General features: G+C 47.1%; 1 protein-coding gene across 7 annotated transcripts in view; it reads left to right on the top strand.

Annotated features, from left to right (window-relative positions):
• Iqsec2 (IQ motif and Sec7 domain ArfGEF 2) overlaps positions 1 to 16908 on the top strand; it is a 103388-nt gene that overhangs the window by 58080 nt on the left and 28400 nt on the right. For 6 of the 7 annotated variants that reach the window (XM_048336686.1, XM_048336685.1, XM_048336687.1 and 3 more), the window contains one exon: positions 16162 to 16423. In XM_048336686.1, coding sequence (XP_048192643.1) covers positions 16162 to 16423 — 262 coding nt within the window. Of the gene's footprint in view, positions 1 to 6723; positions 9467 to 16161; positions 16424 to 16908 lie in introns of those variants that run through there. The other variant, XM_048336691.1, reaches the window with a different exon arrangement.

Genomic DNA, 16908 nt, shown 5'->3' with positions numbered 1-16908 from the left:
TGCCTAGCATGCATGAAGCCCTGGGTTTGATACCTCAGCACCACATAAAGAAAAAACAAAACAAAACAGAAATGGCACTATGGCTCAAGTGGTAGAGTGCTAGCCTTGAGCAAAAAGAAGCCAGAGACAGGCCCTTGATTTCAAGCCTCAGGACTGGCAAAAAAGACTCCTACCTAATTACCGGCAAAAACCTGAAAATGGAACTGTGGCTCAAGTAGTAGAGTACTAGCCCTGGACCAAAAAAAGCTCTGGGACAGCACCTAGGTCCTAAGTTCAGTCCTCAGGAAAGACAGACAGACAGACACACACACACACACACACACACACACACACACGCACACACATGCACACACATGCACACCTAAAGCAAAAGGTTGTATGGGAAATGGTAGAATACCTGCTTGGAAAGCTCAAGGCCCTAAGTTCAAACCCCAGTACCAACAAAATAAAAAATAAAAAAGGACAAAATACTACCAGTGTATGAGATTCATTGAGCAGTAGTTGACAGGTGAGATCATTCAGATGAATCCATTCACAATGTACCTCACAAAGTGCCTGGCATATAATTGGCACTCAACAGTTGCCATTATCAGTATTTATTTCAGCAGACACTTATGGAGTGCTTCTGTGATAAAAAAAAAACTGTGCAGATTAATGGTTCTTGGCCTCTATGAGTTCTTAGTCAGTTGAAGAGACTGAGAAAGCCTATGACAGAGGAGAACATGGGGTGAGGGGAATGGGTAGGAGCCCACAGGAAAGGATCTGAACCCATTCAAGAGTTAGTGCATTGGTGCAGGTCAACTCATCCTGAGAGCCGAGTCTTTAAGGATAATCAACTGACTAGAGATAGAAGAGTATTCTAGGCAGAAGGAATAGCATTTGCAAGGGAAGAAGAATGTAGATGGTATTGGGTAGAGCCAAAGGTTCTTAACCTGGAGTTAATGGATCATAGATGAGCTTCAGGAGGCCCATGAACTTCTAGAAACTGGACACCAAGTGTAGTGTGCATATATATATATGTATATGTATATGTATATGTACATATACATATACATATATACACACATATATTCTATATACACATTATGGTGTATTATATAATATATGTTATATATATATATATATATAATGTGGTGGGGGAGATAGTTCATGGCTTTTATTAAATGCATAAAGGGCTATAATCCTAGACACTCAGGAGACTGAGATCTGAGAATCATAATTCAAAGCCAGCCCAGGCATAAATGTCCCCATGAGACTTTAATCTCCAGTTAACCACTCAAAAAGATGAAAGTGGAGCTATGGCTCAAGGTGGTAGTGATAGCCTTGAGCAAAAGAGCTCAGGGACAGTGTCCAGGCCCCAAGTTCAAGCCTCAGGACTGACCAAAACCAAACAGGCAAACAAAAAATGCATAAAGGAATTTGGGTCTCTTCTGAAGAAGAGGTCGAGAACCAATGTTGCTGGTAACAAAGTATCATGTCAGTAAATTTTAAACAGGAGAGTAATTCAGCATAATTTATTTCAGAGCAGTCAGTCTGAAGAATGGATTGCATTTACAGAGAGCCAGGAAGGCCTAACGTGGAGTATTGCCATAGGAGAGATGGGAGCAGGGCTCCTGCACTGTTTGATTCCAGGGGGCACCGTTTATGTCGAGGCATTTTAATTTTAAGAGATGCAATCAATCCATTGAGAGTTATTACTAAGATAGCTTCAGTAGAATGGTTGGGTAATGTAAACTCTTGTAAATTTAGAAGAAGGTGAGGTGAAGTGGGAGGGCAAGGGTGTGACTAACAATAGACAAGAGGACTATGAGTTCAGGGTAATAGTGCAAAAGGAATCAAGAACCCTCTGTTAATGCTCACTCAGAATCCAGTGTCTCCAATATCATTACTGTCTTCCATCCCACTGTTTCAGAGATCGTGGGTAACCCAGGAGACATTTTTTTTTCTGTGGGTTTTGGAGAGGGATTACTTCTCTGTGGAGAGTCAGGCAAAGTTTCTCAAAGAAAGTAATGTTGGGACTAGTCATTCAAAGGTTCATAAAGATTTCAAGAGCTATCAATGGAGGATTGAGGACATTATGAGGGTTTACACAAAGCTTGGAGATGAGAAAGGGTGAATGCAAACATTAGAGGCATGCAGAGAGAGGTTAGGCATGCCTGGAGCAGTTGTCTGGCAAGTACAACAGGGATTGTTATTTTTTTCCTTTGGATAGACAGCTGGGGAGCCATGAGTAGTTCTTGAGTAGGAAAAGTGGTGTGATCAAATTAGCATTTTAGAAGGAAAGGAGATTAGGGAGGAGGCTGATGCAGTAGAGAAAAAGAAAGAGATAAGAGACAAAAAGGCAAAACAGACAAATGGAATGGCAGTGGAGATAGAGCAAAGAGAAGGACTGAGAGGTGATTGTGCAGAAGACAGGACTGAAGTCTGAGACTGAGGGCATAATGGGACATAGGGGAGAATACCAACAGTGGAGCTGACAGTAAGTTGAAATGCTTAGGCCTGGTAATGAATTCATTCATTCAATAAATATTTAAGGGAAAGACACTGTACTCAACACTGGAAATATAGCATTGAACAAAATAGATACCTGTCTGCATGGATCTTATTGTAGATGAGACAAATAAATATATAGAAAGTATCTGATGTCTTTTGAGTGCTCTGAAGAAAACTAGTGAGGGGGTAGAGAATGTTGGAATACCTATCTAGTAATGTAGAATTTGAGCAAAGACTTGAAGAAGGTAGAGGAGTGAGCCACGCACTTATCTGGAAAATGATGTTCCAGCTAGAAGGGACACAAAGTACCAAAACTCGAGGACAAGAGTATACTTGCTATGTGTAAGAAACATCTAGGAAGCCAGTGTGATTGGAAAAGGATTGAACAAGGAGCAGGGGTAGATGATGAAGTGGCCACAGCCAATAATATACAGATTTTTAGAAGTTTCTAGGGGACAGAATCAGTAGGATATAGTGACTGACTTGCTAAGGAATTGGGAATCATTTAGGGTACCTCCCAGTTATATCTTGAGCACAGGTGATACCTTTCACGAAAGTGGGAACTAAGGCTGAGGTAGAGCCGGACACAGGTGGTTCATACCTGTAATCCTAGCTACTCAGGAGGCTGACATCTGGTCATCTCAATTTGAAGCCAACCCAGGCAGGAAAGCCTGTGAGACCCTTATTCCCAATTAATTACCAAAAAAGCCAAAGTAGAGCTATGACTCAAATGGTAGAGCACGAACCTTGAGCCATAAAGCTCAGGGACAGTGCTTAGGCCATGAGTTCAAGCCCAAGGACCAGCAAAAAAAAAAAAAAAAGACTGAAGTAGAGCTGGGTGCCAGTGGTTCTACTCAGGAGGCTGAGATCTGAGGATCATGGTTCCAAGCCAGCCCAGGTAGAAAAGTCTGTGAGACACTTCTCTCCAGTTAAGCACCCAAAAAAGGCTAGAAGTAGAGCTATTGGTAGAGTGCCATCTATGAGGGGAAAAAAAGCTAAGAGACAACATCTAGGTCCTGAGTTTAAGCCCCAGTACCAGCCCTAAAACATGACTGAGATAAATATCCCTCTACCTCTAAAGGCCCTAAGGGCCATCCTAGTAGAACTGTGTTGCAAGCCTTAGGCTGAATGAATCTGGGATCAGGTGAAAGATTCTCTGCTAGAGAGAGGCACATCTCAAGCTACGAAATGGAATGGTATTGCTGAAAAGAGAGTGTAGAACAAAAGTGAATAAAGCAAAGTGAAGAGGGCCAGAATGGAACTGGGGAAGGAAGGAATGGGCAGAGGAAGAGAGTGGAGGGGGGAGGAGAAGTAGGTGGACCATCAGCCAGGGAGGGCTCAAAGAGCAAGGAATAGGCTCTACAGAGGGGCATTTGTTAAGGACTATGAGATATGTAGACTGGAAGAAAGTCTATTGGCTTTGGTCATCAGGAGGACCTGAGCAACCTTCTTAAGAACAGCTTCCATGCAGTGGTGGGCACATGAGGCAGATTGCAGTGGGTTGAAGAGCTCGTGGGAGGTACCGAAGTGGAGATGGCCAGTGTAGACGAATTTCTCAAGAAGTTTAGCTGTGAAGAGGAGAGAGGGACAGAGGGGGGGATGTGGGGGCAGATAGAAGGTTTTTATTCCCATATGGAAGAGACTTGAAGTTTCTATAAATGAGGACAGGAAGGAGGCAACAGAGGGGGAGAGGTTGCAAATATGGGAAGGAGAGGGGATGGTTGCTGTGGAGGAGGAAGCAGGAATGGGCTCAGGAAGCCCAGGTGGAGGTTGGTCTTAAATAGTTCAGGGCCCTCCCTCTTTCTCACAGAGATGGGAAGAAGTGATGAGCATGTTAGGCCGTTGAGAGGATTGGTTACAGAAATATGTCAAAATGTTCACAGCCCTACCCAAGCACCTGGATGCTGGAGCCTAGAGGAAGTTAAGAATACTTGTGGTTAAGAATCAGGGAGGCTGGGTGCCGGTGGCTCATGCCTGTAATCCTAACTATTCAGGAGGCTGAGATCTGAGGATCATGGTTCAAAGCCAGCCCTGGCAGGAAAGTCTGTGAGACTCTTATCTCCAATTAACCAGCAGAAAACCAAAAGTGGCGCTGTGGCTCAAGTGGTAGAGTGCTAGCCTTGGGCTAAAGAGCTCAGGGACAGTGCCCAGGCCCAGAGTTCAAGCCCCACGACCGACAAAAAAAAAAAGGAAAAAAGGAAAAGAAAAAGAATCAGGGAGGACTTTCTGCAAGAAGCAGAATTTGAGCAAAATTATGAAATTCAGATAGGAAACAGCTTATTAGAGATGTAAAAAGACTAGGCGTGCCAATGGAGTAAGGAGCCAGCTAGTCTGATGAAGTCTGGGCATGAGTAAGTAGGCTATGCTACCAATAATGACAGTCATAATACTTAGCATGTGTTAGGTACCATACCTCCCCTGTGACAGGTGCTTTAGCATACTTGAGTTTATTTAATCCTACCTCACTCAGCTAGGAGGTGATGGGGCTTCTATTGAAACCCAGGCCTGTCTGACTCCATCAGACAAGGAAGAGCCAGGTGAGACTGTAGGATGAAGGGGCCTTGCATGCCAGCCTGAGGGATCTGAACTTTATCCAGGATGCAATGGTGAGCCAAGATGAGTGTGTCTGAGCAGAAGAGATTGGTGCTTGAAGGTAGACTTTATGAAGGCTAATGTGGTCAACAATTGGTAGGGAGAAGAAATAGGAAATGATTGTAATATCAGGAGGTTGATATGGACAAGAGGGAAATAAGCAGTGGGACTGGACTATCATTTGTTCCTCATGACAACCTTGAGAGGTATGGAATTTTCTTCTCGTTTTAGAGAGGAGGAATGGGAGACTCAGATGCCCTGGACTTGAGCCCTGATTCATGTGATTTTGTTGACTCAGTGAGTGTGTGGAACAATGTGTCTTTAGGGAGCTCTGAGTCTGAAGGGTGCATATGTGTAAGTGTGTGTGTGTGTGTGTGTGTGTGTGTGTGTGTGTGTGTATGTGCTGTACCCACTTGTGCTTATCTCCCTGTGAAATGAACAACAGTGCTTCCCCTTGCCAGTTCACTATCCTTCCTATCTCTTCCTAATCTAACTTTTTCCAGGATTCCATACTTAACTGCATCTTCTAAGCTGAGGAGACTGGGAATGGAATGTTCCTGTTTCCTTAGCTGTTCCCAGAAGATCCACTTTTCCACTTCCAAAGGTCACTTCTAAGCCCTACTGTCTGTCCATCTGCCCCATGAAACCATGGCCCATCCCTACTGACTGGCATATGAAACTGACCCTTGGTACTGCTCAGCAGTACCCTGGGGACAGGTGCTTGTTTCTGGAAATGACTCTTTGCTCCCACAGTGGCTGCTTCCGTGTGGGCAGGCAGCCACTGTGGGAATTAGACTCACATTAGGAGCAGTTAACAATAGCCCCACCATGTCTTTTGCTATTGGTTCCCAAGTACTTGATGTATGTTCTGAATCTTGCAACAGTCCTGGGGGCTTGGCTTCATGAGTCCCATTTTGCAGATGAGAAAGTGGAGGTTCTGCATGGGGAAGTCAAATGCTTAAGGGGACATAATATAGAGACACTTGGAGAGCTGGGATTTGAACCCAGGTCTTTTTTTACTTTCAAAGCTGTGGGCTTTCCATACTCTTATTTCTAAGTGTCTCCTATTTTCTGACTTTGAGCCTTCAGGAAATACAAATCTTTGTCCTTTAAGTGCAGGGTAGATTTTACCCAGAATGCCAAGTTTACCCAGAAGACCTGGTAGGATTTAGTCTGAGACCTGAAGCTCCAAGAACTCTGGGTTCAAATCCTGTCTCTGTCACGTGCCCAGGTTTGTGACCTTGGTCAATCTAACCTCTCTGAGCTTCAATTCCCTGATCTCTAAAATGCTACTTGTCACAATATAGGGCAAGTTGCTACTATTTATATTAAAATGAGGGTTAAGCACCCTGTCAGAGTCAGAACTGGAGTTTATACACCCTGGGGTGACTCTAAGACTGAATCCAAGCTGGGTATGGGGGAGGGCTGTCCCATGAGGGGACCAGCAACAGGCTCCTTGGAGAAGGAGCTAGATGTGAGGCCTTGGGTAATCTCATACTGGCCTCTATTTAGACTCTATCCCAGCCCCACTTTCTGGTTCTGGCCCTTCATGTATCTCCCCTGCTCTGCAAACTAATGCCTCTACCTCTCTCTGTCACCTGCCGCCTGTGGCCTCTACCCTGCCCTTCCTGGCCCCAGGGAAGAGGAGGAGGAGGAGGAGACTGAGGAAGAGGAAGAGGAAGACGCTCACCAGTTCTGCTGTCCGGCCTCCGAGTGCAGTAGTCCCTCCTCTCGGTAACTGAGAGGACAAGGGCCATTTTCTATGCAGAAGCAAAAGCCTTAACCAGCCCCACCCCACCCCACCCCAGCCCCTGCAGATTCCCCCTTGGGACCCTGTCCCCTGCTTCGAGAACCTAATGGGCAAGCATCATGCCCCTTCCTCCCCGACCTCCTTCTTGGAATCGCCACTCCCCACTGCTGTCTCCCATAGGCTCCAGCCTCTGCATTAAAAAAATAAAAAGAGAGCTGGGGCCTTAGATTTGACCAAACTGTGGGAGAAGCAGAGCTTGGAGCTTGGAGCTTGAAACCCAGACCCTCCTGCACCTGCACTCCCACTTCCCAGACACCCTGGAGCGGTCTCCAAATGACATCCCAAGGACCTACCTCTGTCCTCTGTGAGCACAAACAGAGATGCAGGGTGCCTAGGGCTGAGGACCAGATGGGGCAGAACCCAGCCTGCCTAGTTCCCCATCGTTGTTCCCTTGCTGTGGCCATCGCTGCCATTTCCTCCACTGCTTGAAGGCCTGGTCCCATGGCCCCTCTCCCCTGGCTGCTCCCATAGTGCTCTGTAAATACAATCAGGAGGAAAAGGGCTTTCAGTGTGTGTGTTGCTGTGTATAAAGGAATTTCCATCAATAAAAGCTGATCTCTTCACTCTGTCTGATCTATGTTCCACCACACTCCACTACCTTGTCCCTGTCCCCACCTGAGCCTTGCTTGCCTTCTTTCCTATCCAGGGCTTGGGAATAGGGCCTGGGAGACAGAGTAGGGTTTGATTTGTGCTATTATCAACACCTAAGAGGCACTCAATGAATGTGTGAATGGCTCCCAACATGGGTATGCCTTATGGCCTTCTTTGGCTCATTAGCCTGAGGTAGCTCGAGCTGGCTAATCTTGTTCCTTGACCTTTGTTTCATAGCTTCCCCAGCTGGAATGTGCCAAAGGAGGTTGGTTGGATAGGAGGGTCTCCAAGAACCCTTCCAGTTCTGACATTTTTAGGGGCTGAGATGCTACCATTTTAAGAAGCTATGATTATATGCAGTTAAGATACAAGGATTCTGGGACACATTCCATGCAATTCTGTGATTTCTATTTCTACAATGTTGTGATATTTGAATTCTTTCATCCTGTGATTTTAAGATTTCATGATACTGTCATTAAAAAAAATTCTGACAGTATGATTTTAATATTCTGTGATACATTCCTTGATCGTGAATTTTTACAGCTCTGATTCTACCACTGGAGGAATCTCTGCATCTGAGAGGAAGCCATTTCCCTCAGTCAATAAATGTCAATAAATATTCCCTGCATCTGGCTTGAAGTTAAGACTCCTTGAAGGATGCCAGCAGGAGAGTGGATGGTGGAGTTGTAGCGCCCCCCCCCCCTCCATGATGTATCTGTCTGAGGAGATCCAAAAGTGGGCTCATGTCCTGACTTTCCTTCTCAGAGCCCTTGGTATTAGATAAATCTGAATTTACCTTCTGATTATGCAACTGATGGTCTATGTAACATTGAGCAAATCTGTCTTTTTTTCCTCCCTGACAATCTACCTCTTTGGGTTCTCGTGAAGATTTGCAGGAAAGACTGGGACATAGGATCAGAGGCAGGCTTGGGCAAATGTGCCATAACTGGTTGCTCTTGTTTTACTTAAGGCCCAGTGAGAGTCCTTCCTCTCCTCTTTCCTCCCTCCCTTCAACATTCCATTGCCTTGCACCTGTAGTTTTCATAGAACTTCACCTCATTCCCTCACCCATTGTTTCACTTCATCATTTAACTCATCTACTCATTCACTTTCTTGTTTATTTTTCTCTCCTCCCTCCCTTTTCTTCTCTGCCTCACTCCCATATTTACTTTTCCAGACAGCATTGCTTGAGACCCTACTGGGTACAAAGCCTCAAGCTGAATTCTGTGAGATCAAAGTAAGGCAGGGGACATGAGAGATCCTGAGAAAGTAAGGCAGGGTGCAAAGGACAAATGTGATTGAGCAAACAGTGGCTTTTAGGAATGAGTACAATATCATCCTGGTTCAAAGAGGCAGTAGATAGCAACGTGGGCAGGGAGGAATGGTTTCTGAGAGGGCTTGCTGGAGGAAGAAGGGCATGAGTTGGATGTTGAAGGTTAGGAAAGGTTTGACTAGGTGGCAAGGTTCGACAAGAAATACATGGATGAAACCCTGGTGGAGGGGTCCAGAGCCTGAATGGGAAATGGTGAGTTAGTTACTTTGTGAAGCTGGCTCTCCAGGCTATGTAAATCTAGGTGACCTGTGGCTGAAAGAAGGAGATCATTCTGCCCTTCATTTGAGTGGAGTGAGAAGGAAATGGGGAGGGGATCCATTAAAGGCAGTCAAGGTTAGATGAGCATCTTGACAGCTGTGAGAGTGGAAACTCTTATGTAGGCAACTAAACTGGATGAACTAGGCAGCGGCTCTGTGCTGTGGGAAGGGAGCAAGTTTGTATTTCTATCCCTTGCAAGAGAAACATGTCTCCTTGTGTCCTTGCATGGGAGTGCCTGTCTTTGAGGCTGTGTAAACTGGTGTATGTCTGAGAAAATGTGATGATGTGAAACTGGATGTTAGGAATTTGAAGAGTGTATGATCACTGTGTGAAATAGTGGCTTTCTGGGCTTGGCTCTCCATGTGTGCATTTCATGAAGGTAATTACAAAATTAGGTATGTGTGTGTGTGTGTGTCTGTGACTTTTTCACATATGGTGCTGTGGCTTTTAGGATGACAGTTGTCAGGCACAGTGCCCACACACATGCTGACACATGTGGCCTCTACGTGTGATTTTAGGGGACTGAGGTACCTGCTGAGCAACAGATGTGTGCTGGGCCCTGGCCTGGACATGGCAGGTTTGTGGAGATGAATTATACTGGCTACTGCCCCTGAGAAACAGAAGTAGAGGGAGAAAATGGACAGACACTTCAAGAGAGAACCATAGCCAGGTGCTGATGGTTCATGCCCGTAATTCTAGCTGTTCTGGAGGCTGAGATCAGAGGTTCACAGTTTGATGCCAGCCCAGGCAGAAGAGTCCTTGAGACTTTTTTTTTTAATCTCCAATTAAACATCAAAAAGCCGGAAAATGGAGCAGTGGCTCAGGTGATAGCCTTGAGCAGAAAAAGCTAAGGGATAGTGCCCAGGCCCTGAGTTCTAGCCCCAGGGCTGACATAAAAGAGAGAAAGATGGGGAAAAGGAGGGCGGAAGAGAGACAGAGACAGAATCACAAGTTAGCTGGGCCACTCCACCATAAGAGGATGTACATGAAACACAGAGAAGGAGGTAGCTGTCCCTGTTGGGTTCTGTGAAGGCAAGAGTGAGTCAGAATTGCCTGCAAAAGAGGATATGCCTGGTTGGGGGTACTGCAGACTGAATACAAGCTTACTCCGGCCAGCCAAGCCCCAGGGTGAAGGAGAGAGTGAGAATATTCTAGACAGAAAGGAAAAAAGCAAATTTATGAATGTAAACCATAGTCTAGGAGTTGCAAGTTGCCTACTGTCAGAGGTTTTGGAACTTAAAAGACAGGGTAAGAGACAGGGAGAGTGCAGTTGTGAGGCTCAAAGTGAGACCCTGGCCTAGAAAGTGGAGAATTCTTACCCTGGGGACTAAGGGAAACTCAACTTTGAACCTCAGCTTGGATTTGTGGGGTTGGATGGCTCCTAGAGCCTGATTTGTGAAATACACCCTAATTCAGTTGGTTTTTATCTGTCCCTGGTCAGCAAACCCATGAGTCACTGCTCTTGAAGTCAGGAGTTTCTCCCATCTAACTTCAGTCTTTCTTGCTTCCTCCTGTGTAGTTTCTCCACTAACTTACTTGCTCACTTCACAAATGTTTATCCAATGTCTGGCCACTCTGGGAAGGAATCAGGAGACAGAGAATGCAAGGATTCTACCCCAGAAAGGATAGGAAGAACATGAATTTAACTCTGTGTTCAGATAAACTTCATTATTTTTCTGATGCTGGGGATATAACTGAGACCTTCACTCATACTAGGCAAATGCATTACTATTGAGAAACACCTCTAGCCTCTTGTGTTCAGGAGCACATTTGTTGGCCTGGCTCCACCACTTTGAGCTCTGTACCTCAGTTTTCTCATCTGTGTCATGTCCTTCCAGGAAAACAACCTAGACCTTGCACAATTGCTAGGCCCGGCACAAGTGACAGTCAATAGGACATTCAATAAATGACAACTACTATTTTTAGAGCTGCAAAGAAGCAGGATTCCAACCCAAGTCAATGGGCTCCCAGAGCCTGCATTTGCCCACTGTTTACCCAGTCAGTCCCTTAGCCTGATCTCCTGGTCCCCTGTCAACTCTTTCACCAAGCCAATCTGGGTTTCAGATTAGAATCCCTGTGGCACTGGAATTGACTAGAAAAACAGCTTGCAAAAGAGCTATGAGAGGAGGGAAAGGTGACCACTGTCCTTCTGCACCCCTGCTACTCTCCATTGGCTCTGATCTTGCTCCAGAGCCCAAAGCCCAAGGCCCTCATCTAGGTGTGTCTTGTTTTGTTTTTCTCGCATATCTAGTCTCCTCTTCTAGCCTAAGTTGTCATGGGGATAGCCCTCAACATTCCTTGTTTCTTTTTGCCCTCATCTTATGGTATCCATGGCAACAGCCCCCATTCATTTCCATGGGAACTGCATCCTGTCTCATCCCCTGCTGGCTGCCTGGCTCGAGGCGGTACCAGTAAAGGGAAGAAGAAAAAGAAGACCTCCCATCAGGAGCAGCATCTAGGGAAGGTCAGTGCTCCCCCAACCATGGGCAGGCTAGCCCCAAATCCACAGGGATTGGCTTGTCCCACTTCCTGCCACATTAGATCCTTGGCTCACATGGCTCCTTCATTGCTTGTTCCCTAAGCAAGATGCAGTCCACAAGTTCCTCCCCCCCTAACTCCCCAGGAAGTCTTAGGACCAGCCCAGGCCATGGGATCTGCATTCCCAGTTTGTCACTTGTTAGCACTGAGACCTTTGGCAGTCATTTTCCCTCTGAGGGGCATTTTCTTCTTCTGTAAAATAGGAATCCTAATTCTTTTCTTCACATTTTCCATGCAGATAAAATAATGTGTGGAAAATGCCTGCCACAGGGAAGGTGCGCAGTAAGTGCGAGTTTATTTTTATTCTGCTCAGCCGCCCCCAAGCAGAAAGGATCTCTCTCCCACCCTCCCCCAGCACTTCCTCTGTTCTCCAGCCCTGATAACTTTCCACTTTGGACTGCAGTTATTTGTGTAACATGGCTTGTTTCCCCCTCTGCAAAGGATGCTCTCATTTCCCCTACACAATAGCCCAGCAGACAGTGCACATGAGTATTTGTGTGTGTGCAGCAAGCACACGTGTGTGCATGTATTCATGTCTAGATCCAGGTGGCTGGGGTTGTATGCTTTTGTTCATTGGTTTGGTGTGTGTGTGTGTGTGTGTGTGTGTGTTTGTGTGTGTAACAGGTAAACATACTTTGTTCTTCTCTGGGAGGAGTTCAGAGAAATAAGGGTCTCCCAGGCCCTTTCTGAAATCCAGGCATCCAAAGAAGAAATTGTCATTTGTTCAGCCCCTGCACACATGAAATTCTTACTCTACAGTGTGTGTGTGTGTGTGTGTGTGTGTGTGTGTGAAAGAGAGAGAGAGAAAGAGAGAGAGAGAGATTGATTTCTATATGATCATCCCATTCCCAAGTGTTTGGGGGAGACTCTTGACTTGGACTCCATACCCTCTAGCTCCTGTTTCTTCAGCAGTATGATATCAAAAGCAACCCCTTGGGCACACCCCTGTTTTTGTCAAGCCCTTCACTGTGAGGCTGTGCCAACTGAGCACATTCCTGTCACTGTTTCATTTGCAACCAACATGAGGTAGAATCGCCAAAAAGTAGAGAGCCAGGGGCAGGAATGAAAGAGGCAATATGATAGCATGAAGAGACAGCCAGAGCTCTGTGCTTGCATCCTGACTTCCTTACTTGATAGCTATGTGACTTCATGTAAGTTTACATCACTTCTCAATGCCTCAGTGTTCCCACCTATAAAATGGGGCTGATGGTGCCTGCCTCAATGAGTTGCAGGAATTCAGTGAACTTACTGATGCCCTTGCTTTAGGGACAGAAGTGACTGTAGAGTCCTACAAGAGCACAGAAGCCAGCCTGGGTGGGGGAGATAAGAGAGTATGAAAGGGCATACTTGGGCTAAATGCTGAAGACAGGCAGGAGGTTGCTAGATTGAGATAATGGGGTCAGGTCAGGAAAGCCCCTCGAGGCTATGGTGAGGAAGCTGTAGGTTATCCTATTGATGATGATACCTATGAAACAGGTGAAGTCACTTCCCTCTATTGTTCATCTCTAATAGCAAAAGTTTTTATCATAGGTTCAGTGTCCTTCATGACTTGTTCCCCATTATCCTTGATCTTACGACCTATCAGTCTCCCTTGATTATTTTGTTCTGGCTACACTGGCCTCTTAACAGTTCTTCAACATGGCAGACACAAATCTCTCTTGGGGCCTTTGCACTAGTTGTATACTCTGGACTGCTTTTGCATTAGACAACCATATGATTCACTCCTTCACTTCCATCAGTGCTTTGCTTATATATCATTTCCTCTAAAAGGCCTTCCCTGACTGCCCCACTGACAATAGTGCCTTTTTTTTTTAACACGTTTCATTTTTCTTCCTGGCACTTAACCTCTATCTGAAATGATAGCTATGTTTTCTTGCTTTATCATCTGCTTCCCCTAACAATGTCAAAACCCTGAGAGAACACGGAACTCGCTCATCGTTCTTGTTTGTTGTTGCTCTAGTGCGTAGCTTTGTGCCTAGTGCATAGAAAGTGTTGTAGTTATTGTGTGTCAAGTGGATTACAGGCAGCTGTGGAAAGTTTTTCAGGGAGACAGTGAGATGGTTAGATTTGCATTTTTGAATGCTCTTTCTGGCCATAGGATGGAGAACAGATTGGAAGACAAGACTGGAGTCTGTGTGAGAGTTTTATTAGAGCAGCCACCCAAGAACATTCACCCACTTGCTCACACCAGAAGCTTTTGTTGATTACCAACTCTGGTCTATTCCCAGGCTCTGAGTAGCTAGAAGATTCCCAATTCTCTTCCTGGGCTGGAATTCTGGGATTCATGCACACAAATAACTGGCATGCTTTGCCAAAGCTAATCTATGTCATAAAAAGAAGGACAGCTATGTGCCATGTGTGGGAGCTCTGAACAGATTCCACAGTCATTTCTGTGTAGTGGAAGAATTCAGGAGGGCTTCTTAGTAGTGGTGTTATGACATAAATTTTAACGGAACTAGGATGGAAGGGTCATCAGATTGCACATGACAGTGATGATGGGGGTTGCATTGTAGGTGGGAGGTAGCATATGAGCAGTTTTGGAGGTGGGAAGCTGAGAACATTTGGGAAAAACAGAGTGCATGGGATAAGGAACTGGTGACTTAGTGTTGGAAAAAGTGTGGGCTCTGGAATCAGACTGCCTAGATTGGAATCCTGGCTGGATCTTTGGTAGTTGTGTGACCACTAATATGTTACTGAACCTTCCTGGGCCTTATAAAGATCAAATAACAAAAGCTACCTCATGGAGTTGTTTGGAAGAGCAACCACATCATTAGGTGTGAAGTGGTAAGCATGGTACCTAACTATTCAGTATTCTGGAAGCATTGTTCATTTTATCTTGGAGGAGGACTTCAATACCAGAGTAAGGAGTCTAGGTTATCTCTTGTGCCCTGGATGGTTCATGAGGAGAGGAAACAGTTGATGGAAGCTTTTTTTTCCTAGAAGGGGCTAGATTTGAGAGGTTGGTGGGCAAGATCCTGTAATCCTGAGGGAAAGGATAAAAATGTCTTCTATCTAGGGTTGAGCTGGGATGGGTGTGATCAGTGGAGGGAGGGAATTTGGAATATATTTCTGCTTTGTCCTGGGCAGTGTTGCAAACTAGCATGTGGGAGGGTGGAGGATGAGCAGTGGGTGGGCATTCCTACCACGATGGAGCTCAACTCCACTTCAGTCCAGGCCTACCTCATGGCTGCAGCCTCCACCCCCACTACTCATGGCCTCTAGCACAAAGTACTTCTGCTGCCAGGCTGGCAGGCCTCAAGCCGTGCAAGCTCCTATGTGAATAGAGAGCCCCCTCCCCTGCCCCAGTTTGCCCTGTGTCCTGGCTTCTGCCAAGCAGGGGCTGAGGAGTAGCCCCCTTTATCTTTTCACTAGCCAAGAGTCTCTCAACTTTGTGTCCCCTCAAGCTTAGACCAGTCTTTGAGTCCCAGCCCCCTCATTCCCCCCCACCCTCCTCAATGCCCTGCCTGTCTGCGCCTCCTTTCCTGGGTTTCCCCTACCTCTGCAGCTCCTCACCATGCCTGATCTGCTCAAGGCGCCTGGGCTCTGTCGCCACGCCACCTGGGTTCCCTGGCAGCATGGTTGCCATGGCACCGTGGGAGCAGGTCTGGCAGAACAACAGCTCTGGGTAACCGGGGCAGGAAAAACCCAGGGCCCAGCTCCTGCCACCCTTCGGTTCGAGACCCCCTGCCCTCCTCCCTCAGCTGAGCAGAGGAGGCCATGAGGAGGAAAAGGAAGCTGCCCCGCAGGGCAGCTCTTTACCTGTGAGGATGCTGGATGGGAGGCGCCTCCCACTGTCGCTGAGCCTGCGCCCTCGCCCTGCCCTCGCAGCAGCAGCAACAGCAACAGCAGCAGCAGCAGCAGCAGCAGCAGCAGCAGAGGCGGCAGCAGCAGCAGCAGTCTGGGAACTCTGGGAACTGACCAGGCCCGGACTCCAGGCTGCTAAGGGCAGGGGCGGGCAGCAGGGGCAGGGCTGGGTGGAAGGAGGGGAAGCTGGGTGGGCAGGGTGCAGAGGTGCAGGCACCAGTAGACAGGGCTGGGAGGGGATGGCATTTCAAGAGAAATTGCCTGGGCTGGTGCTGGGGCTGACACTAGAAGGGAAATAACTGTGCACAGCATTGGAGACAGGGTTAGGAGGGGGAAGGGATAGTCTTTGTGGGGAGGGGGACACAAACAGCCCCATGCAGGGCAAGGTTTGAAGGTGGAGCTGTTAGGGAGAAAAGACGGGAGAAGATTGGGCTGAGGGTAAGGCTGGGGACAATACTGAGAAGACAGCCTTGAGAGAAAGGTGCCTGGGGATGATGCTCTAGGAGAGGGGCTGGGAAGGAATGAGGAGAGGGCTGTGGAAGCAAGGGGGCATGAAGAGAAGGGACAGTGTGGGCAGCAAGGAGACAGTTCAAGGGCCTCTAAGTACAGGGGTCTCTAGAGCTATGAGGAAGCATGGGAGGATGGGATGGGGGTCAGGGGTCTGGTCCACTAACTCTCATTCAGGCCCAGCAGGCCTCTCTCCTGTTGCCACATCCTGGTTCATCTTATCTCATCCCCACAGTGTGGAGGGTGATGCCCCAGGCAGTGACCTGAGCACAGCGGTTGATAGCCCTGGGAGCCACCCCCCCTACCGACTGAGCCAGCTGCCCCCCACCAGCAGCCACATGGGAGGCCCCCCTGCTGGGGTGGGCCTTCCCTGGGCTCAGCGAGCACGCCTCCAACCAGCCAGTGTGGCCCTGAGGAAGCAGGAGGAGGAGGAGATAAAGCGCTCCAAGGCCTTGTCGGACAGCTATGAACTCTCCACAGACCTGCAGGACAAGAAGGTGCTGGGAGACACAGCTGTCTGATAGGGAATAGGGGGCAGGGGGCACAAGAGCGAGCCAAGGGAGGGATTCAGATGGCTTGTGGGTGGTATCCAGGGTGGGAGGGTGAAGCTGAAGTTGGATAAGATTGGTCCAAGGACCCTGGTTCTCACCCTACAAGGGATGCATTCACCACTTAGTAGCCACTAAGTCTTGGATTCACTCAGGAAACATAATTGTGCTCCATGTCTTAGATATGGATCCTAGATATGGAAAGAAGAGTGAGACACGCAGTCTAACGGGGGAAGCACACACACACACACACACACACACACACACACACACACCAGTTGAAAACTTCACAATGATGATACAATCTCACAAACAAAAAGAAGTGGGGAGGGGGATGGACAAGATACTACATTCAGGAAACAAGAAACTGTTAAAGATACAATAACAAAATGTAAATTATGATCATGCCTAGGTATTTGGACTTCAGGTGAACT

This window comes from Perognathus longimembris, chromosome 28, assembly GCF_023159225.1.
Source record: "Perognathus longimembris pacificus isolate PPM17 chromosome 28, ASM2315922v1, whole genome shotgun sequence".
NCBI classification, from domain to species: Eukaryota; Metazoa; Chordata; class Mammalia; order Rodentia; family Heteromyidae; genus Perognathus; species Perognathus longimembris.
This window is presented reverse-complemented; position numbering and strand designations above follow the sequence as displayed.